This window comes from Drosophila serrata, unplaced genomic scaffold (assembly GCF_035046125.1).
Source record: "Drosophila serrata isolate PLE 108 unplaced genomic scaffold, ASM3504612v1 contig_275, whole genome shotgun sequence".
Classification (NCBI taxonomy): domain Eukaryota; kingdom Metazoa; phylum Arthropoda; class Insecta; order Diptera; family Drosophilidae; genus Drosophila; species Drosophila serrata.
The window spans coordinates 3,942,421-3,965,555 of NW_028257173.1; the positions used below are offsets into that span (position 1 = coordinate 3,942,421).

The window sequence follows — 23,135 nt, forward strand, 5'->3', positions numbered from 1 at the left end:
AATGTTTTTATACCCTTTCAGGGTATCATAATTTCAATCAAAAGCATAAAACATCATTTCCGACCCTATAAATCATATATATTCTTGATCAGCATCAACAGCCGAATCGATCTGGCCATGTCTGGATAAAATTTAATTTTTTAAAAAATTTGGAAATTTTTTAAGGGGTTAAATCGTTAAAATTGTCATCTCAAAAATTGACAAAAATTTTAATTTCTTTAAAATATTAATTGAGTATGCGGATTTATTAACCTAATAAAAACTAAGATAAAACAGCTACCGAAATTAAAATTTATGCTATTTTGACTTAGTTATGAGATTTTTAAACTTTGATTTTTCGGTAAAATTGTCATATACAAATATCGATAAATATTGATTCAAAGAATGCATATATTTTCAGATTATGGATAGTATTCCTATGCGATCTTATATTTAAATTGTAAACTGCCTTTTTTTAAGTGTATTTTTTTAATTACAGTGTATTTTGGGCTAGAGCGAGATAGCTTGAGGGACCACCGGCGTTGCCCCGCCCGCTTTGGCGATCGTTTGATTCGATCGCCGTTTGCCGCTGATAAGTTTCGTAATTGGTTGCCAAGCCACAAACCGAAAGGGCGGTCAATTATCACCTCTTTGTTATCTGCTCCTCGGACAAACACACACACACATACGCTTACTAACACCTACAACGACACGCGCTTGTGCGATCCTTCCATGATCATTTCCAGATAACGGTACGGCAAGAGAGTGTTAGAGCAGAATAGAAGCAGCAGCTCTTGCGCTATCGTCTATCGTCTATCTCCTTTCGCCCATGGCGCACGTACTTGACAGAAGTCGCCGCCGCCGTCGCGTAATTGTGCACTGAGAGAAAAGCTTTAATAAAAGCAGTTCGAAAAGAAATAGTATGCTAAATGAAATACATTTTTGGCAAGTGAAAAATTCACATTTTAAACAAATATTTAATAAAATATGAAAACTAGATATTAAGTAAATAGCTGAAAATATTTCTTCCAGTGTAATCGCAACCATAACCTAACCAAACTCACTGGAATCTGGAAAACCCTTGGAAATGTGGTAAAGAGGTGCTGGACCACTGCATCCCTCATCTCAAATAATATCCCAAAAGAACACTATTTACCAAACTTCATTTTTTGTTTGTCCCCGTTTTGGCCCAGTAACTAAGATAAGCCAGTTGGCAAGTTGGAAAATTGGGTGTTTTCCTTTGTTTTGGCCAAATGTGGCCCGCAACTTGTTAGGATTTGCTTGTAATGGCCTGGCCAGAGGTGCTAAAAGGTTTTTCCCAAACGCAAAACACACAGACACGCGTAGAAAAGCCAAAGGAAAATGAATAAGGGAATTTTCCACGGTTGAAAAACAGGCAGCGGTTTAACAAAATGTAAACCAGGTTTGATAATAATAATAAATAATAATAATTAATTAAAAAGTTGGGCTACAACTTCGAAAAATAACTAAATTGAAAATCCTACCACTTCTCTCTATCAATGCCTAGTGCCATCTCTTTCTCCTTCCACCTCCTCCTTTAACCTCCTCTCTTTCCCCCACTCTTTAGCTCTCCATCTCGCTCTCTCCTGTCTCCATCTGCACTGTTTCTTTCCTTTTTTTTGCTGCTGGGGCTTTCCACTTGGCATAAATTGCATTATTATTAGGCTTATTTGAAATGCGCCGACCGAGCTGAACAAAAAACAACAACAACAACAACAAAAACAATGAGCTGCTTGCAGTGAAATTGCAAAAGCTCACTCAGCCCCCCCCCCCCCAACAACAAAGGCTACAAAGGAAGGAGAAGCAGCTGAAGAAGACGAAGAGGAAGAGGAAAAAGAAGAAGAAGGAAGGAACGTCAGTAAACTCGATTGTTGTTGCTGTGTGTTGCTTTTACTGCTTTTATTGTTGTTGCTGGTGCGGTGCAAAAAGCCAAAAAGCTACTGTTCATTTCCCACGGTAGGACTTCTCTCTCTCTCTCTCTCTCTTTTGCTCGCTCGCTCTCTCCCACTCTCTCAACGCAGATGCCATTCCATTCCAATGAGACTGAGTGACTGGCAGCAGCAGCCACAACAACAACAACAGTAAGTCTCTCTTTTGGCCTGCTCCCATTGTTGTAGTTGTTGTTATTGCTTTGGTTTGAGCCTGATTCAAGCTTCGTTTTTATTTGCATTCGGCTTTGAGCTTCGGCTTTGGGGGATTTTTTTTTTGTGGGAGGCAGCTGACTCTCTTGCTCTCATTGTCCAAGTAAGTTTTTGTTGTTGTTATTGCGAGTACTGGGATGAGTTTCATTTTCTCATTGTTTATTTTACAGGTGAACTTCGGTGAAAAGAAATTTATAATTATATAGAGATAAATTTAAGACAAATGTAGGAAAGAAACATTGCTATAGAATAGTAAACATTAATTTTAGTTAAAAAAAGATTACTCGATCATTTTATTTTTAGAATACAGCAGAATTCATGAGGTTTTTATATATATATATATTTTCGAGATCACACAAGTCTACATCCCAAATTTCATATCGATAGGACTTCTAAATCCAGAGATCCTTGAGTTTATCTGAATTAAATATGTAAGAAAAGATTCAAATAACATGGAGGTTGTTTAAAACGAAATCCTAGAATAAATAATTTATCAAGATATTTTTAAAATTTTAACAAGCTGGAGAAATAAATATATTTTAGTATATATAGGATATCCTTTAGCTAGTCCCAATTCTTCAAGCCTCCCTGTACAGAAATCGAAGCAAAGAAAAAGAGTAAACCTGTTGCCCCTTTTCGACTTTAGTTTGAATGAACAAAAATGTATAGTTTTTATTTTAACTCTTTTTTAGCCCTGCGGCTAAAAGGCATTTTGTGAGCATAAATCGTGAGGGGATCGAAATCGGATCTCTCTGCCTATATGTAGCTTTCTCGTTCTCTTTTTCCCGATCTCTCTCTCTCTCTGTCTCTCTCTCTCTCTTTCTCACTCTCTGGAAGAATCTCTAATCCCTAAGCGCAGGCGCCACCTACCCCAGAGAGATATGCCAAGCCTTTTGCCTGGATATGCCCTCGCCTTTTGTAATTTCTCAATAAAAATGGAAAAACTAATAAATTTCGATCCCAACTAGCAAAGTCGGAGGCTCCAGTCCCAGCGGGCGGGCTACTGGAAGCACGACAGACCGACAAAAAAAATTATTTGTTTTGTCATATATGCAAAGTTCCATAATTTATGATCTAATATAATACAAAAAAAGAAAAAATATCAAGAAAAAAGATTTCAAATTGAAGGATGAAAACATTGGCGCTAACCATTCACAAAAAAAGAAGAAAAACGAAAAGAATTGAGAGGGGAAAAGAAAGAAACGACGATTTCATTGAAAACTTTAAAGATTTTTTGGGTTTTTGGGTTGGGTTTCGACGCTGTGTGGGATATCTGGGATCATTGTCAACATTTTGACCGCTCGCTGTGCCCGTAATCATCAGCGGTCGGTCTATGCCCCCTTCGAGGCCCCTTCAAAGTCCCTCTATATAGCCCCCATTTCATACAACAAATTTTGGTAAGAGTGACGCCGCCGCCAAACATCGATTTAAATGCAAATCAATGTAATAAAACATTTTTGTTTGTGATCTTTTCACTGTGCTTGGGTCTCAATTTACACTTGGAACAATATTGTTATTTATATTTGAGCTTGGAAATAAAAACAAAAATATACAAAAAAAGTACCTAGGGACTTTTATCAATAAAAAACACCTTATGATCTTACTACAGAAATATCATATCGAAAATATCGTGAATTCTGATATATCGAATTCTTAGAAAATGAATAACATGATATTTTACTTTTAAATATCGATATCACCGATCAATTTTTATTGTACTTGCCTCTTTTTGATCCTTTATATCAAAAATAATATCGATTTATCACAAATTCAGTTAAAGCAATATGAAAATATCAATTTATTTATCGACTTATGTTTCAAATATCGAGAAAGTATCGACATTCCTATTTTTTAATGTTCTTAAGAAACTAATCGAATGAAAATTGATTAATTTTTCTTAGTGCATTGTATTTAATGTCGCCTGGGTTAACCTTAAACTATTAATTTCGAATTGAATCCATGGGCACCCACGCAAGGCGACACCTTTAAGATTATAATATCCCCCATTTTTTGTTCGGAACGGAAGTTCGTGTGGCGCTTAGAAAAAAGGAAAAGAAAAAAGACCAAAAGAACTAAATCGAATGTAAATCACCTAAGAATTCCAGGTGAAAAAAATATATATGTGGGCCGATGTAATTTGTTTAGAATTGGGGATATTGTGTGTGTTCCATAGAAAATCACACAATTTAGGGGGTTTTTAAGGTGGAGATTTTCCATTTAGAAACCAAAGAGACATGGGTTGACACCTTTCGAGATCAATTGGTCGGTGATAAGTGCTATAAGAGTCGACTTACAATGCATTTATATGGATGAGATCAAGTGGTAAAGTGATTTAATGGTCAATAATCTACTTTTGAACTCATTTAAGCCACAGAAACCCCTTCTCAAGAGGGATACTGACACATGATTTCGAAGAGTTATTTCTTAATTAAATTCTAGAGAATTAAGGAAACTTCCTGAATATCTAAGTAAGTTATCAATATTTATTTAAATTTAAAACCTTAAACAATGGACTCCGTTTCCCTTCTGTTTTCTGACAAAACTTTAAAAGCTTTTGCCACACACTTTGCCTACTTCTTTATGGCAAATTAATGAATGAAAAAAAGCTGAACAAAAATTCCAAATAAACCATAAATTTTTATTAATTTCTATAGCGGCTGCCTGAACAATCGGTTCGATTCATAGAGTTCTGCAGAAAATACTACCGAACCGCACCTCAATTATAATAAAAATAACAAATTCGTAGAGTGGAAAAACCTTTGCTTCTGCTGCTGGTGCTGCTCCCACAGAAGTGACAACAAAATTAAAATTTACGAAATAAAAATTAAAATTAAATAAAACACAACAACAACTGCACAAAAAAGAGTGAACAATGAACGCCACACTGAAACCGAAAACCGAACAACGCAAAATTAGCATAAAAACTGTGAAAGATTTTTTTGTTGAAGCTGCATATCAAATGAGGAGATCAAGTTTATTGTTTTTGTTTTTTTTGGGCCAAGTTAGTTCATTCAGTTTACGAATTCATTGATAGATCGACGAGCGGAGAAGACTAACTGTTAAAATAGACACATCAGCCCCGGTGCGACTTTACGAGGGGACCATAATTCAAATTTATGTGAAAACACACAAGTCCGGGCCGAAAGAAAAAATAAATCAAGTCACGACTTTTGCTTAGGATAAATGGATAAGATGCACTTGAAAAAAATATATATTCCTAGCAGGGTATTATAGAAAAGTTAAGGATACGAAAATGGAGAAAATATAGTTGGTATATTCAAAACACTTGCAAAGTATTATAAATTCAGTCAAAATCTTAATAAGCAGTGAATGAGTCATTTCCGACCCAATAAATCATATATATTCTTGATCAGCATGAACAGCCGAATCGATCTAGCTCTGTTCGGTCAAAATTTATTTTTTTCAAAATTTTGAAAATTTTATAAGGGGTTACTTGGTTAAAATTGCCAAAAATTGTATTTTTTTAAATTTTATATTGAGTATGCAGATTTATTAATCTTATAAAAACTAAAATAGGACTGCTTTCCGAATTAAAATTAATGGTCTTTTGATCAAGTTATGAGATTTTTGAGCATTGATTTTTCGATAAAATTGCCTTATAAAAATTTCGATAATTATCGATTCAAAGACTGAATATTTTAAGCTTATCTAAGGTCGTTTTCAAATTTGATTTTATAATTTTAGTGTAAGCTAAAAGATTGTGTAGAAAATATTGGTATTACGATTTTTATATGTTTACCTATTTTTAAAGTTATTAATACGTTTGCAGAAAAATTATTTGCGAATTATAGAGACCAAAGTGGCAAAAGAAGTGAAGTTAGAGAAGGTAAAACAAATAAATATATCGATACTGAATAGATATTTTGCTCAAAATAACTGTATCGATAACTTAGAATTATGATCTTTACTAGCTAATTAACTGAAATGAATTTAGCAATGAATTCTGATTACTCGTTCTTGAAAATGTTATTAAACTTTACATATTTTTACCTTCCGTTTCTCCCTCTGTGTACTGATGGGGCCCCCTTATTCCCAAACACACCTTGAATTCAGGGCCCAAGAGCAAACTGAAGCTAAATGACAACTCAGACAACTACCGTGTGCCAAATGAAGACGATGAAAAAATGAAAAGATGGAACCAACCGCCTCCTCGTCATCGTCATCATCATCATCATCATCAACATCATCCTCGCCAAAAAACTGTTGACAACGCCTTGCTGCGGTGGCTGCGGTCCAGTTTCATTATTATTAACAACAACAAATATATGCATATTTATTTATGATACAGTATGACAAAAAAATAAACCCCAAACGGATCCCATTCAACGCCCACACGTCTTCGACATTTTACCCGCTTCTACAGATTCATCTCTGTATTTTTACCTTTATGTATATATTTATTATAATTTTTTTTGCATCTGTCGGTTGATCTTTCTGGTCTTTTTGTGCTCCTTCAAAATTTATGTGACCGCATCGCTGCCGTATGAATTTTTAATTTTTTTTTCACCCATTCTTTTATATTTTATTTTTATTATTTGTTGCCCTGCTGCTTGTTGTTTGCTGATGTTGTCTGATTTTGTTTGCCTTTTTTAATTTTGGCAATTAATGAAATTTAATACTTTTGTGTGCACTGTCTGTCGGTCGCAGCATTCTTGTTTCGGCCTTAATTCGTTTTTATTGAAAACATATTGGGAAAGTTGCGGCAAAAGGAATTTGGGCAATATTGTTAAGGGACATTGTGAAATGACAGATTGGTTAAATAGATGATAGATGGGTTTAGAAAATGGTTTAGAAGAATGTGAGGTCCTAAAAATGAAAGGATTTTGGGGAGTGAGAAAGATATAAATATAATAAAATATAAATTAATGAGGTATACAATATAAAATTATAGAAATATTTGTTATTGCTCAGAAAAGAAACGTCAAATAATTTTTTCTGACTTAAATCCTTTGTATATTGTAAGAGGAGTTTATTATTTTTCAGTCATATATACTTAAAATAATTTTTAAAATGTATACAATCTGTTGTAATTGTTTGAAAGGCGTTTAAAATATTTTAAAATCTTAAAATCGTATGTCCTTTACTATCGTTTCAACAGGTTGCATCATTATTTATCATTCCATAAAATTTAAATAAATTAAGACCCTAAAATAACTTGAAACTTATACAAATTTTTCAAAATGAATATTGAGGATACATCTTATTGTCTTTCAAAAGATTATAAAAGGTTTTTATTCTCCTTTTTTCCTTTAAAATAATTTAAATAAATATCTTTCAATATCTTATTAAAAATTGAATCACATTCCAGGCCCCGAAAATGGAGTTCTCAAAATTGATTTCTTATTTTCTGCAACTGTGTCTCATTTTATTTTTATTTTTGAGCTCCCTAATTAGTTTCGCCTTCATAAGGAAGCTCTGGACAATTGTCGATATATCTCCTTTTTGAGTTTGCTGATTGCCCATTTAAAAAATGCAAATTTTAACCAAAAGAGCAAAGAAACAAAAAATGAAACAAAAACTGACAAGGAAAAAACAAAAGCGAGGCGGACAGAGATGAAGCCATCAAAATTGGAGTTGAAATCTCAAAAAACGAACAGATTGCACTTAAAAATGCAAAAAAAAAAGAAGCAAAAAATCAACAGAAGAAGGCAAAAATAATTTGTTAAACTTTATGGACAGGCAAAAACTTAATTAAAACAAAAAATGATCAAGCAAATCCTTTTTAAGCTCACTTAACTAAAAACGCACAAGAGTTAATGAAGTTTTTTATTTTGTATTTTTGTTGAATGAAGACAGTTTTCGGTTTTCATTGAGAAATCGTAAAAGATAAACAGATATGGCGAAGGCACTGAAAATAAAAGATAAACAGACCATCAATATTTGGTGTGTTGGTGTTTTTTTGTTGTTAGTGTTTTATTTTTTTGTCTACTAAAAGAGGCCACACAAGCAGCAGAGGAGGAAGCAGAGGACAGGCAGAGCAAAAGGCGGAGGCGGCAAAAGCCAAAGGAAAGGCGAGTGAAAAAAAGTTTCCCAGGCCTCGAAAATAAAACAAAATGGAGCTACGAAAAAGAGAAGAAGCAAGTGGGAGCAAGGGAGAGGCAAAAGTGGGGGCCGATAAAAAAAAAACGGTGCTGCGTAATACAGTTGCTCTGCTCTTGCTCTGCCACTGGTTTTTAAACGCTCTCTCGCTCGCACACATACTTGAGCGTAAAACGGGTTGAGGAGCAGCTAAAAAGAGCAAGAATGAGTGAAAGAGCAAGCGAGATAGACAGAGCGCCGCCCAAAGCGCCACAAGACCAGGGCCACGCCCACTTCTATGTAAGTATGTGTGAAAGAAAGTTACTGTTTCACCAGAGAGAAAGAGCTTATCAAGAGAGATTTTATTATAAAGAATATAAAGCTATTTAAACTCTCTTTATAACCACTGATGAACTCACGCACTCATTAGTTCGCTAAAAACTTAATTGAAATGTTGTCTTACTTAAGCTTAATTAACAGTCAGCTCAGGTAACACGCCTTCGCACAAACAAAATCACTCAACTCAACTCAATGCTCTCTTTCCTGGCCGCTCTTTGGCTCAGTTGCACGACAACCAATCAGCGGTAGCACTCAAAACTTGTTTTTCGCTCAAACCAGCGCGTGCGAAAGGGATAGAGAGCGTGGCTGAGAGAGACTGGAATGAAAAAGTTAAAAAACTGGAAAAATAAAAGAAAAACACAAAAAGTTCAACCCATCAAGCTGAAGTTTTCGATCGTAACTGAGTTACGGTAACTCTGCAGTTGACTCTCGCGCACAGAAGCGTTCGGAAGTGAAATATATTTTATTAATAATATTACCCAACAGTTGCGGGCTACCAAACGGCGTTTAAACCTGTGTATATTCCGCTTCCAGTGTGTTAACCTAACAGCAAAAGAAAAACACTTTCGCAATAGGTAAGTGCAAGTAGCACGCCATTTTGTGGCGTTTTTCCTTTTGTTTTTGTCGGTTTGCTTCTGTTAGAAGCGACGCCATTTTGTGGCTACTGTTGAGGGGGTTTTTTTTTTCTTTTGTCGAGCCACCGGACTTACGCATTTAGCTAAGAACAATGTGAGTGCAACAAGGATAGCTAGAATGTTGCGCAGACGCAGTAGCCGAAGTTTTTCCGTCCTTTGGCACTCGGTTTTCGAGAACTTGCTTCGGCTACTGGTCTTCGTTTTTCTTCGTTTCGCTTCCAACTTCCAACTTCGGATCTGGGTGACTCACACACACACACAAACACACATACACACAGATACACATACGAGCACAACACATTGAGTGCCACCGAATTGAGTAACAGACAGAGACAGAGCGATGATCTTCGGTCTTCGGCGCAGTCGCTTCCTCAACTTGCCAGCAGCGACGCCGGCAGCGGCAGCGCAGCCAGCAGCAGCGGCAGAGGCGACTACTATTTCTTTCAGTTATTAGTATTTCATTCATTCAACTTTGTGCCGCTCGAGCGTGCGTATACAGTTCCCTCTCATCAGTTCCTTCGCGACGTACCTTGATCGATCTATTCGTGTGTAGAAAGAAAAACCTAAGGAGAATAAGAAAATTTACATGCATATATAAAAGAAAAACGAACGGAAAAAAACCTACGACTCAACAAAACTCTACCTAAGCAGACCCCGCAGAACGCGTAATTCCAGTTTCCCATTGGGTAAGTCCCGTTTTCTCTCCCGCTCTGCTTCGATTCTTCTCCCCACAATTCGGTAGCTGGAAAATGGCGTTCGTTCTTTGCTCCCCCCACTCCCCTTCCAGTCCAGTGTCGCTACCAGTTTTACGCCACTTTCATTGGACAACTGAAAAGAAGCACTAAGAAATGAAGAAAAAGAAAAGAAGGAGAAGGCAAAAACCCCACCAACACGTAACACGGTTGCGTGTGGCGCTCTCTCTTTCTCTCTTACACTCTCTGTCTGTCTGGGCTAGCGTTAGAGGGAGAGAGGTGCTGTCTCTAATATGGCGTGCGTGTGGGCCAACGAAGCTTTTTCGCCGTGTGCGTGCGCTTGCGTGTGTGTGTGTGTGTCCAATGAAAGCAGCGTAAAACTGGAAGCCGAGCAACCATTGGAAGGGGGAAGAATTGTAAGAAGAAACCGAAGAATGGTAGCACTCTTCTTAAACCAAAACTGTCAGGGGAAAGATACTTAGGGTTTTGAAATCAGTTTTCATAGGGAATTAAGGGAATATATAATTTAAAACATTTTTAACAAACCAAAATTGAATTTATAAGAAGAAACTACATGCTTTTTCTTTCAATTTATTACAAAAATTTTCAAAATTCTTGCAAAAACTTGAATCTCTTTCGAAAAGTCCAAGGATTCACAATAATTATGAAATGTAATGACAATTTTTGATTTATTTGTCACTCTTTATATTCTTTTGGAAGGTTTAAAATAAATTCTAAAAAGATATAAAACATAGATTTAATATATTCCGAATCTCCAAAAAGCCGTCGGCTTGTCTTCCATTCTGAAGTTGAAACTCCCCCAATGGAAGCTTGAAGAATCGAAGAATTCGATGACTCAGCGGAAAGGCACTTCTTATAGATTGGACAAAAGTCTAGCTCATGGAGAGGGTTAAAAAAAATTAAAAGAACGCACAAATCACAGCGAATCATCGCCAAAAATGTCCGCCAGATCATCATCAACAACTGAGCAGCCGTTTTTTTGGACAAGTTTTTTAAGTTTATGAGTCATGAGTTTGATTTTTCGTGGGATTATGAAATGCCAACTTACCAACAGATGTTCAAATATAAAACTCAAGCGAGTGAGTAAAGGGATTAGGTGTATTTGAAATACCAGAGATTAGGATAAACCTGTCAACACCTGTAGGGAAAATTTTTGTTATACAAAGCTTTAAAAGTCTTTAAAAATCCCTCAATAAAATATATAAAAACTCTGATAAATAGTTAGAAAAACATGATTTTAAATGACTCCGATTTCTGGTAACTTCTTAAAGAGTTCCTCTGGAATTTTGTATCGCTTTTCCCGTCACCATTTCAATGTCGTTCTTCTCACCTTTCCCCGACTTTCCAACAGTGCCTGTGGATGATCTTTGACCTCGTCTGCCACAGACCGCCCGGTGTGCCTCATCAATTAAGAGTCTAATTAGCTAAGCGATTACGGTAAATGGTTGAAGATCTTCGCTCTCAGCTGGCAGCTCTAATCTGAGACATCGTCTTCTATATATATATATTTTTTGAGCAACTGTCATATCTTTAACAGCTGAAAGAAGGTGAGAAGCGAAGGAAATTGACTTTCGTTCCCAAGAGAAAGAGGATCCCACGTCTTAGTTCCCTTCAAGCCATTGTGTCTTCTGTGTTGTCTTGTGGTGTGTTTGGGGTACATCGTTCCAAGAGTCCTTTGTTCGGTTTGAAGTGGCAATGCCACACATCCTTAATTGTCTTTCCACCAACTTGTGTGTGTGTGTGTGTTTTTCCTGAGAATTCTGCGCCATTAGCACAATTAGATTCGTATCAAATGGGATCATCGGTGCCTTTGTCCCTTCAACCTTATGTCCTTTTATTGTCATTTATTCTCGCTTCGGTTTAGTTTTTTTTTTTCACTTTTCGGTTGTAATTTTTAATGGCACCTTGCCAACTCACTGTCCGCCTTCTACAAGAAAACAAAAGAGAAGGTGAAAGAAGTGTGGTAATCGCTTTTGACCATGTCCCATGCCGTCCTGCGACGTGTGTGTCACTCTGAGCCCCGTTTTTTGAGCCTGTTATCGTCGAAACCCGCTACACATTTATCTCGGGGTGTTAAAACTGTAACTTCGAGTTTGTGTCCAACTCCGAGTTCGAGGAATAGTATCCCGACGCACTTACTCCTCTGCAGATTTGTATCTCTCACATCTCTCCATCGTATTTTCTCTTACCCATCGCTCTGCAAATCTAATTTCACGCAGCATTAACGCCTTTCGCATGCCCTTCACCCAAAGGAAGGATCATGCTGTGCCAAGAAGATCTCCTCCCCGATCGTCCTGTGACCGTGTGCTCTCGCTGTGTAATTATTTCCAGTGCGGATTAAATGCGGATTATCTTTTGGCGTTTGTACAACAGTTTATTATACAATATTTGGCCAAATCTGTGGGTGTTCGTTGGTTCTTTGATCGGTTTAAATGTTAAGCGGATTTGCAATCTGCAAGTTGCCAAATACTAACAGTTGGAGATCGTCAAAACCAAGATCGAAGAAGGTGCCACCAAGTGACGCCTCTTTCTTAGGGGTTTCTGTAAGATCTTTGAGATTTTGTGAAGATTTAAGCATAAGGTGATTTTCTTAAACATATTTGGGATTTTGTAGGATTAATACCTTAAAGTTATTGTTTATATAATTATCTTCTTTGGCTAGTGAAAATACACAAAATAAGTTACATTTAAAATGCATAAATCACAACAAAACCTTAATAAAATAATTCCCAGTACCTAAATGAATTCCTATACCAAATTTCATCATGGAATGACCATTAACTCCCAAGTTCCCATAGTTAGTTTCTGCATATTTCTAAATTAACTGAGTCATTTGCACAGCTGGCCATGGGAGAAACCCTTTTTGGGGGACTCTTCGTACGTACTCACCCGCTGGGTTATGGCCATGGTGGTATCCTCTACGGTTGCCAAAACTTAACCAGTGTTTTCTTCATTAAGGTGGCGGCTGTAACAAGTTTATTTTTTTAATTGGCGCCTTGCCAATCGAAATTTATGCCGAAATCGATGCGTTGCGGTAGTTAACAACTGTTATTTTTTATGTAATTTTATTTTTGTCATTTCGGCGCCGCTGGATATTCCTTTTCAGGATATATATTTCCCAGATTTAGTGGCAGTTTTTTTTGTTTCACTTTTGGAAAGACGTTTTTTTTTCCTTATTTCTTTTGCGAAACAAAAGCCAGGCGCTGACTGGTAGCGACAAGCGTCTCTCGGCAAGATCCGATATATTTCGATATTTATTTATATGTTATATGGTGCTTTCAGCTCGCAGCTGGAACACTTTCTGGAGACTCTGGCTGAGAAGGTATCCGAATGTTGGGTTGTTGGGATTGGGATTGGGATTGGGAATGGGAACCGGGGTTCGTTTTTGGGGAGCTAACGTTGACAACAAAAGGCAAACGTCACAGCGGGTAGCCTGCACCGGCCGCAGACGGTACGTAGTTATTGTCATTATAACATTAATGCCCACTAAACATATTCAAATTATAACACTGAGTGTCCCAGACTGAGAGATGGCACTGAGAGGAAAAGTTCTTACTTATAAGATTACATGACATCAACTTGTGGCACAGAGATTTAAAGATTTCTTCTGAGTTGTTCTATGAATAATTCAGTATATCGATAAAACATCGATGTTGCATGCCAAAGATAATATCAATCGATATTTTAATGTTGCAAGTTAGGATGATGTATGTCCAAGAATCGATATGCTGACAGGGATTGTCAGGAAAAGAAACAAATATGCAACAATATCCTTTTTTCGATAGCTAAATTTCGCTATACTCAAGTTTTAGGATATTTCCGATATTCGTTCAATTGAATATGGACTTCAATCGACAACATTTTAAAACAGTTTAAAATTAATGATCTTCCTATTTTAGTTTAGTCTGATTTGAATAGGAAATATAAAAATATCATTAGTTTCAGTAGGATTTGTATTTTATTAATGAGTCGAAATCCATTATACTTTATATATAATATAATATTTTTTTCTTTTGGAGTATAGATTCTCCAAGATCATTTTGTTTTAATTTTTTTTCCAGTGCCCATGGGGAACTCTGACTGAGGTTCGGGTTCGGGTTCGAGACCAGGCCTTGGGTCGCGCTGATCGCATTGGTCATGTCTCTGGGGCCTGGAAATGCCTTGGCCAAAAAGAAACTCCTCCAATGTTAATTTGTGTACACAATGTGGCGTCACATTGGCATTTTAACGCCGTTAATCATGCGACACAGGGCGCCTGCATAAGGCCATCCATTCGATATGGATTCTTTGGGTCCGGGTCCGGGTCTGCTCAGCTTGGATCGGTCTCGCATTTGGTTATGCTTTGCTTTGGATTTGGATTTGGACTCGGATTTGTTTGCTTTTGGCTTGGGGTTTTTCTTTTTTGTCTCTGAGAGCGTGGGCCTAAGTGGAGCAGGCATTAGCCACGGGTTGCTCTCCGGGGTTAAGCACTCTATTTGGTCATCTTTTGCTGAATGCGTCGAATGACGATGAAATTGTCTGTGGCTTTCAGGACAAAAGGGAACTCAGAGGAACATCGCTGTAAAGGGGAATCTTTGCTGCGGATAACCCTGTCCCCGGATAGGTGTAATTCGAGCTGACAATTGAGTGAGCCCATCAATTTTGAGGTTTAACTGAGTTGTTGAATTAAGATCTTAATGGTTTTGGCAAGGAAATAAGATCTGGGGATTCTAAACCATAATTTCTGAGGGAATTTATTTAAAAGAACCATGTTTAAATGTTAATTCTGACTGTTTTAGCCTACCAACCTATGGTAACTTGGTTTATTCTCAAAGAATTGTTGTGAAATTTGGTATAGAAAACAAATTAGACCTGGCGATTCTAGATAAAAATGTTTGAGAAAATTAAAATTTTATTTCCGCCTGTTTAAATCTCCTAACCTATGATAACTTGGTACCTTCTGAGAGAATCGAGCTGAAATTTGGTATAGAAACACTTAGAACTCAAATATTTATTGTAAATAAGTTGGATACACCTCTTCACTTAGTTACCTTTCGTAAAACAAGTGCTGCCGCCTCCCCACTAATTGAACAATTGTGTTTGCGGAAGTAAAGTCTCTGAACTTTGTTAAGTGTGCAAAAAAAAGTATATATTTATGTCTATATAGTATATACAGCGGTGAACAATCGTTGAAGACAAATTATTATAAAGCCCAGACCGAAGGTTAGCAACTGTGAAAACGGTTGTCGGCGATGGTGATTTGTAAATGTCAACACTGCCGCCGTTGTCCGAGGTGCTGGATTTTGTGGCTCATTTAATGACTCATATTGTCGATTTCATGTTGCGTGATCTCTCCGAGACAACTTGTATCCATGAGAAATAATACCCAATACGTAAACAGATGTGGTTAAAATAAAAGCACCATAAATTACGTGTCGTATAAAGAAACTGGGGTTAAATTAAGGTATTTGTGGAGTTGGTGTAGCTTTATTTTAGTATTTATTTTATTTATCGTATCTTTTTTAAGACTTTCTTAGCTTTCTTTAAGTGAAAGCATTGAGAATGTAGTTTATAAATATAATATAGTTTCTAAGGCTTTATAAAACTGTAAACATATTATACATTTTAAAACTTTTCTTATTAAAAACTTCTATATATTAAAGTTTTTGATAGTTTTGATATGAAAATCAGCATAAAACATTAATTTCGATAAATTTCAATATAGTTTTTGATACTTTAACTTCGGTATACACAAATTTAAGAAATTTTTGATATGAAAGCGAGTATGATATTGTCATTATATTATTTTTTCTTCTCGATATGATCATTTTATTTTTTGAAATTCTAAAATAAACCCACAAAAATATTTCGTTATATGTAAAAGATATACATATATGACAAAGATTTGCATATAGGATGTATATTATTTTTGCTTAAAATTTATTGACCCATAAATGCTGTCGAAGGCGTTATGTGTTGCCAACTTTATTTAAACTTTTTGCGTCTATCTCTCTCTCTCTCTATGTTTTTAGGTGTTTGCCTTAAAGTGCGCCATAAACTAACAAAACTGAAACCTAAAAGTCAGCGACGCCCACCACCAGCAACTGGTCACCTGGACAAAAAAAAAATATATACACAAAAAAAGGGGTGGAGAGAGGTGAAATCACAGACCTATATAGAAAAGATAAAGCCGGCAGCAGCAGCAGGAGGAACTTCCAAGCAACGTTGCCGCTTTTCAGCGACGACCAATCAGCCCGAAAAAAGGCAGCAATTAAAGCGAGGTGTTATCTTCCAGATAGCGATTAGAGGTGCCAGCAAAAATAAAAAAAAAATATAAGCAACAAAAAATCATAAAAAACATACAGAAAAATATTACCCCTTTTTGAGTGGAAAACCCCCCCGGAGGAGAGAGCACTTTGGAGCGGACTGAAAAAGTTCAGAGTGCCGTCTATAAAAAAATCACTAGCAACGAGAGCGAGGCTCCACACTTTGGAGCACCTGAGAGCGAACAGAGCACTCAGACACACACTCACACACACCTGAGTGTACACCTGAGAAAACGTTGGAGCTTTTCTGTGTTGTTTTTTTCGTCGACGGAGAAGTATACACATATCGCCTGTCAAAATGTTTGCTGTAATGCGAATCGACAACGATGACTGCCGGTCCGATTTTCGCCGCAAGATGCGTCCAAAGTGCGAGTTCATTTGCAAGTACTGCCAGCGGCGATTCACCAAGCCGTACAACCTGATGATCCACGAGCGCACCCACAAGTCACCCGAGATCACTTACTCCTGTGAGGTGTGCGGCAAGTACTTTAAGCAGCGCGACAACCTACGTCAGCACAGGTAAGAATCAATAAACATTGTTGCTTACAACATTTATTTCTAGTTAATATATTTGACACAAAAAAAATCACAAGGAATTTTGTGATAATTAAAAATTCTACAAGATTAAATTGCCTTTCGATTTATAAGTTCAAAAGTACACAACTTTTAACGCCTTTTTATTAAAATTACTTAAAACAAACAGAATTTGTCTCTAAACTTTAAAAAAATTAATTGGAAATATTTATTCACATTTAAAAACGAAACCCTAAACTGACCTTTCATTATTTTCTTAGTATTTTATTAAAAAATGTCCCAGAAATTGGAATTTTTTTATAATAAATGTTATATAAAATAAAATATACCTTTAATTTTATAGACACAAAATTCAATATTTAACAAATTACATTTCTAAGAATTTTTTATTTATGAAGATTTAAGATTTTCATTCATGTTTTGACAAAGTTTCTTTAATTGCTGATTAAAAATTCAATTTTTTGAACTGCTTATAAAACTAAAATAATTGTTTATTATTTTAACATTTTCATTTACCTAAAATCTAGAGTACTTCTAATTTATTCCAATCATTTTCCCTTTTTTTAATATCATCAATTAGAACTTGAATAAATTAAATCGGCTTAAATCATATTCATTATCATATTGAATTAATATGTAAATTATATAAATAGTATTTTATAAAATAACAAGGAGAAAGCATGAAACAAACAGAAATAATACAGATTTTGGATTTTTTTTTACAAAGGTGTTGGTTATAGACATTAAAAAATAAAATAAAGTGTGATCTAATTTTGGTATTCCCTTAATAGAAGTAATGCGAGTCAGGTATTATAATTTGTTTATTAAAAAAGGGGACTTACTTTGATAGGGAAAGTTTTGTTAAAATTTACATTTGAAAAAATGAATCCCCTTAAGTGTCATTTTTAATAACTACTAGTTACATTTTTATTACATAAAATTATATATAAATAAACCAGAAGTCGTTTAATTCCCTGTTAGGTTTTTGTATTATTTATTTTAATTAAATCAAGTATTACCACAACAATTAGCTTTATTAATGGGGATTTATTTAAATAATTGTCTGAACAAATAGGGTCATTAAAAGTAATTAATTTTTATATATTACATAGTTATTATGCAGAAATGGGCTTTAGTAACAAATCCGGAATATATTTAATATGGAAAATACAACAAATCCCACCAAATTCATTATCTGTAAATTCGATAAATTATTTCAGATAACGCTTCATTTTCACCACCAAAAAAGCTCTCTTTTTTTTTTTGTTTTATTGATAAAAAGCTTAATCATACTATATCAGCACACTCATACATATACACACTCTCATGTCTAACCAACCATAAAAGAACCAAAATCATGTATTATTATTATTTTTATTTTTGGGGCATTCAGCACAAAGCTTTTTGTTAATAAAAATAATAATAAGAACAACCTTCAGCCACATCACGATTTTATACTCTATTTTTCTTTCTTTCTTCTCTCTTCTATTTTGTAGATGTAGTCAGTGTGTTTGGCGATAAGCTAAAAAAACCATATATATAAACATATATATAAATATATATATATATAAAAAACCACAACACACAGAGCAATATATAAATATATATAAAGTAAAAACCGATATCTAAAAAGCACCGCAGCACCAACAACAGCACGCAATATTATATCACAGCTATATCTAAACAAAAACTGAATATATTGATTACTGAATGATTACTGAATACTGAATATAATGAATAAACTGAATACTGGAATGAATGGTATCTGATCTAAGCGGCAACAGCAACACCACACCACGCCTACTTCTTCTTCTTCACTGCACCAACACCACCACCACCACCACCCTAAGCATAAGTAAAAAAAATAAAATAAATATCCAATAAATATATTCTGCAAAATATTGCTTAAAACTACTAGATCTGCAATCTACAGCCACAGCCACAAGCAATTATCACGGATTCAGGTGTTGGTTTCCAAATCTATTTGGTTATCTTGGTCTATTCAAAAAAAAAAAAAATGCACTCCCATCAACAGCTGAAAATAATTAAAAACTGAATTATTAAAAAGAATATTAAGAATGAAGAAAGAGTAGCCATTATTATGTTGCGCAGGCGCAGCACCACCAAGGCAACATTGCACCTAAGCACCATATTGCAACATGTATATTGCGGCAAGAACAACAACAACAACAAACATATTTTAAATAATATTTGCAGAAATCTACACATGGACACTTGTGGGCGTGGCTGCTATGGGAAGTGAGTGGAGAATAAAGAAGAGGAAGAAGCAACAACAACAATATTTGCAACTAATTAAACAAAGAACCATATTTAGTAAAAGAAAAGGAAAAACAATGCAGAATGCCTAAAACTAAACAGTTTTTGATTAAAGAAAATTTATAAAGATCAATAAAATATTTTCTTTAAATTATGCAGCACTTTTCCTATACAAATTGCAATGTTAAATGTTAATTAAACAATCTAGAATATTAAATACAACCAGCAACATGTTACCAGCGATACCCCCGCATCAGCATCATGTCAACCAACAGCAATCAGCAACATATCAGCATTTCCAGCCCAGCAACAATCTACGAAGATGCACTCTCCAGCAACATGAAGACAACTATCATCTATAATAACGCAACATTGTTGCTGCTGCCTTGTTGCCAAGAGAAAGTGCAATTAAGCTTCAGCTTTTTGTACTTTCCGCATAGCAACAAGGCCAGCCAGCAACATGCAACACCAAGCCAGCAACAATGTTCCCACAACGCACCAACAACAATTCAACACTCAGCTGCAATTATCTTGCCTTAAAAAAATATTTGATTCCATAATTAATTACCATTTAATAATAATATTAAAAATGCAAAAAATCAAAAAACAAACACGAACACACACCCGCACACAACACGTACGTCATAAGTATTTGTATTTTTAAAAATCTAAAAGCAAACACGTTGAAAATGTATTACATAAAATTAATAATAATAATTAATAATATTAAATAATAAAAAAAAAAACAAATATTAAATAAATATTTACGATATATGCGATTGTTTTGTTTAAGTTTAAATTTTAAATAAATAAAAAATGAGAAACGAAAAATGAGTAGAGCGAAATTTAAGCACAAATTTTATCAATGAAAAAAACAACAAAAATTGTTTATTTGTTTATGTTTCCTTTCTTTTAAGTGACCCGGCAATAAGATTGTAAATGTTTTTCCGCTATTTATGATAATAATAAATAATAATAAAATAATTAATAATGCCATCATCCCCTCTGAACATTTTCTGTTTTATTCGCAAAATAAATCAGCTAAAAGAACCCCGCAATTTATACATAAAAACCCTAGTGTTAAAACGGCGCAACAATAAGTAATTAAAAATAAACGATATTTATACAATTAAAAGAAAATCAAACAGAAAAAAAACCCAAATTGAGTTTCTCTGAGAGGACAGAATGGATTGGGAGAAGTTCCGTTTAATTTGGCGCGCTCTCACTGAACGTGAGAGCACTCCGCTCTCTCAAGCTGCGCTTTTACCTCTTCTGCTGCTTCTTATTTTTTCATATTTGGCACGCACTTCAATTAGTTGGACGAAAAGTTGACGCGCTCCGGTAAATAATTAATAAAAAGTGTTTTATTGGCAATTAATCGGGTCGTAAATAGTGTATTTCGGTTGTGGAGTGTGTGCCTTAAGTGTTAATCAAGGAAAACCCCATTTTCCTATGGGGTATTAGCTGCAAAATCATAATTTAAAGGTAAGTACAGTTTTTTGTCTTTGCAAACACACAAATGAACACGTTATTGTGTATGTAGCCGGTTTAATCAGTTGTGTTAACAATCTGTGACTACTTAATTACACAAAACATCGTTTAGTTGACAGAAAACAATGCAGTTTGTGTGTTTTTAGCGCAAAATGAAATGCAAATGCAGCGAAGCCCTAGCGGTCCCCCTATTCTTTTCGTACTTTTCCATGTACATATGCATGTGCGTTGTTATTGCCTTTGGCTTTGCTTTTGATCTTGGGTAACGGTTGTTTTTGCTTTTGGTTTGGTTTGCTGTTTGGTTTGATCGAAAGGGAAAAAACACTTGCGGCGGCTGCGTTTTGCGGGTTTATTGAATTGAATATAATTAAATAATTCACTGTAATAAATTAATTGATGCAAATTGGATGAATGGAATTAGTCGTGTAAGGTTTACTGTTATTTTAACTGCTGTTTATTTTTGTTGGCATTTGGTATTTTGTTTGTTTTTATTATTAGATTGTCTTTAGACTTTTGTGGGTTAATTAAGCAGTATAAATATGGGAAAATTTTTTATAAATTATAGGATACCTTAACGTGTATCTTAAAATAATATTTTAGGGTTTTTAAAATACAAAGATGTATTTTATAATTAAGCATTACAAATATTATTTTTGGATATTTTTAAATTATTATATTATTGTTGTTAACTAATTGTTGTTCCGATCGATCAATTGTTTTGCTAAAATATATATAATTTTATACAAAATAAATTAAGCAGATTAATCCATTCGCCTATTCCTATTTGTTTTGGTTCCTTCTCCCTACTTACGCTTCCTATTCTTGACTTTGAAATGATCTTTAAAACTTTACCTAGGCTTAAAGCTTACAGTAAGACTACGAAAAAGCTAAAAGCTCTGGTTTTAGTTGGGAGTTTAATTCTTTTAAAATAAAATTATATAGGAAAATATTTTCTAATAAATAATATATATTTCTAGCTTCCTATAGCCGATATATCCACCTTCTCCTTATCTCCAGTACGTGGGTGTATGCCCTTTGTGTGTTCAGGAAACTTCTCACTTTCGAATATATAAATATATCCCCTTTTGCAAGCACTCACTGTACCTGTAGCGGTGTGTGTGTGTGAGGGATGCGCGATAATCAATTCATTTGTTGCGTTTACCGAGCATTTAGGTTTAACTATTTGCCGAACAATTAAGCAAACTATTAAGACCAACTGCTCCTTTGTCGGCTCGCACAATTGGTAAATACCAGAAAACCAACAAATAAAAGAGAGAGAGAGAGAGAGAAAAGGGAGGTACTACAGAGATATAGAAAGGAGAGGAGTTTCACATGCGATGATCATAAATCATTTCTCCAAGTTCCAAAACTGCGCTGCGTGTTCTCGTGTTAATTAAATATTGACTATGTTTTGATAAGCCGTAACATTTTGCCCCAGGGAGGTGTCCTCTTTCCTCCTTCCTCCATCTCCTCCTCCTGCTGCTGCTGCTCACTCCGATTTCGAGTTCGATTTTCCACAAATTTAAATGTTGACACTGCCACGCGGCAGGATATGCCGGGAAAAAAGGACAGGGTACGAATGGTAATGAAAGCGTTTCCAAATGCGAAACGAATGCGCCAACAGCTACTGTGGCGAGTGTGGGCCAGTACAGATATAGACAGATATAGATATATAGGGCCTGTGGTTCAGATCTGACCTGTGGTTCGGCATATCGATACGGATGTGGCCTGTGGTTATCGCCACATGGCAGGTACAAAGGTGGTCAAAACAATAGGCCAAGGGAGGCCTTAAGGCAACGAAATATTTTTGGAAATTTGTATCAGGAAGACTTTATTAAATATTTGGAAAATTGTGATGAAAAGTGGAGGTTTAAAGAAAACATAAATAGGAAAAATTTTATATATCTTATTATTCAGGAATATTTGATTATAAAATGGTAGAAAGAATAGGGTCATTTATTTTAAAAAGTTTTTGAATATGTTATATATATTTTATGAGCTAAAAGAAAACTAAAATTAAGTAAAATGTGAGAAATAAACTGAAAAATGAAATGAAATTAAGATTTCTCTAGACATATTTAGAGTTCGCCATCAGAAGCCTGTTTTAAACATTAAAAAAGCATTAAATAATAAAACTTTTATCTATATCTAGAAATAATTTAAAGTTTTATAATATTTATGAACACTTTGTATAAATGTTTATAGATTTTCAAGTATTCATAGTAGTTTATCAATGTGTTTATATTAATACTTAACTTGTTAATTCTATTAAATATTTCGTTCAGAACTGAAGTAGCTGAAAGAACATTTGAGCAACCTTTAAATTAAAAATTTCACACATACTAAAATTCAACATCAAAACCTTATTTTAGGGGAATCCCTCAAAGAGCGTAGAATAACATGACCCTTTTTTATTTCGCAATTGACACCAAAACCCAAGATTGGTCTCGCATTTCTCGGTGGCACTTCTATTATTCTGACCTCCGCTGTAGAGCCGGCATGTGGTCGCCTTCCGAGGCACGTGTGGTTTTCCAGCTAACCGCTGCCGAAGTTGATTCCGAGCCGCTTCCTGCTGCTGCTTATGGCATTAACCTAAACTGTTTCCACCTTCTTGGCCCTGCCCACCCCTGCCTTTTGCAAAAAGGACGACGACGACGTCGA

At 35.2% G+C, this 23,135-nt stretch overlaps 1 protein-coding gene and 1 long non-coding RNA gene across 6 annotated transcripts in view; both read left to right on the forward strand.

Moving 5' to 3' along the window:
- Window positions 1-8,861: 8,861 nt before the first annotated feature.
- On the forward strand, window positions 8,862-20,139 carry drm (odd-skipped family member drumstick). Of its 4 annotated transcripts, none has more exons than XM_086834855.1 (3): window positions 8,862-9,094; window positions 15,879-16,691; window positions 18,203-20,139. In XM_086834855.1, the coding sequence occupies exons 2-3, from the start codon at window positions 16,471-16,473 to the stop codon at window positions 18,225-18,227; spliced, it is 246 nt and encodes an 81-aa protein (XP_086690981.1). In that variant the 5' UTR covers window positions 8,862-9,094; window positions 15,879-16,470; the 3' UTR covers window positions 18,228-20,139. The 4 variants fall into 4 exon arrangements, with proteins under 4 accessions (XP_086690981.1, XP_020806312.1, XP_020806313.1 ...); XM_020950653.2 differs by having other exon boundaries at window positions 18,924-20,139; XM_020950654.2 differs by lacking the exon at window positions 8,862-9,094 and adding an exon at window positions 9,197-9,840.
- Window positions 20,140-20,268: 129 nt separating this feature from the next.
- Window positions 20,269-23,135, forward strand: part of LOC147643420 (uncharacterized) — a 123,184-nt gene continuing 120,317 nt past the window's right edge. For both annotated transcript variants that reach the window (XR_015272152.1, XR_015272150.1), the window contains exon 1: window positions 20,269-20,468. This is a non-coding gene — a long non-coding RNA (uncharacterized LOC147643420). The remainder of the gene's footprint in view (window positions 20,469-23,135) is intronic.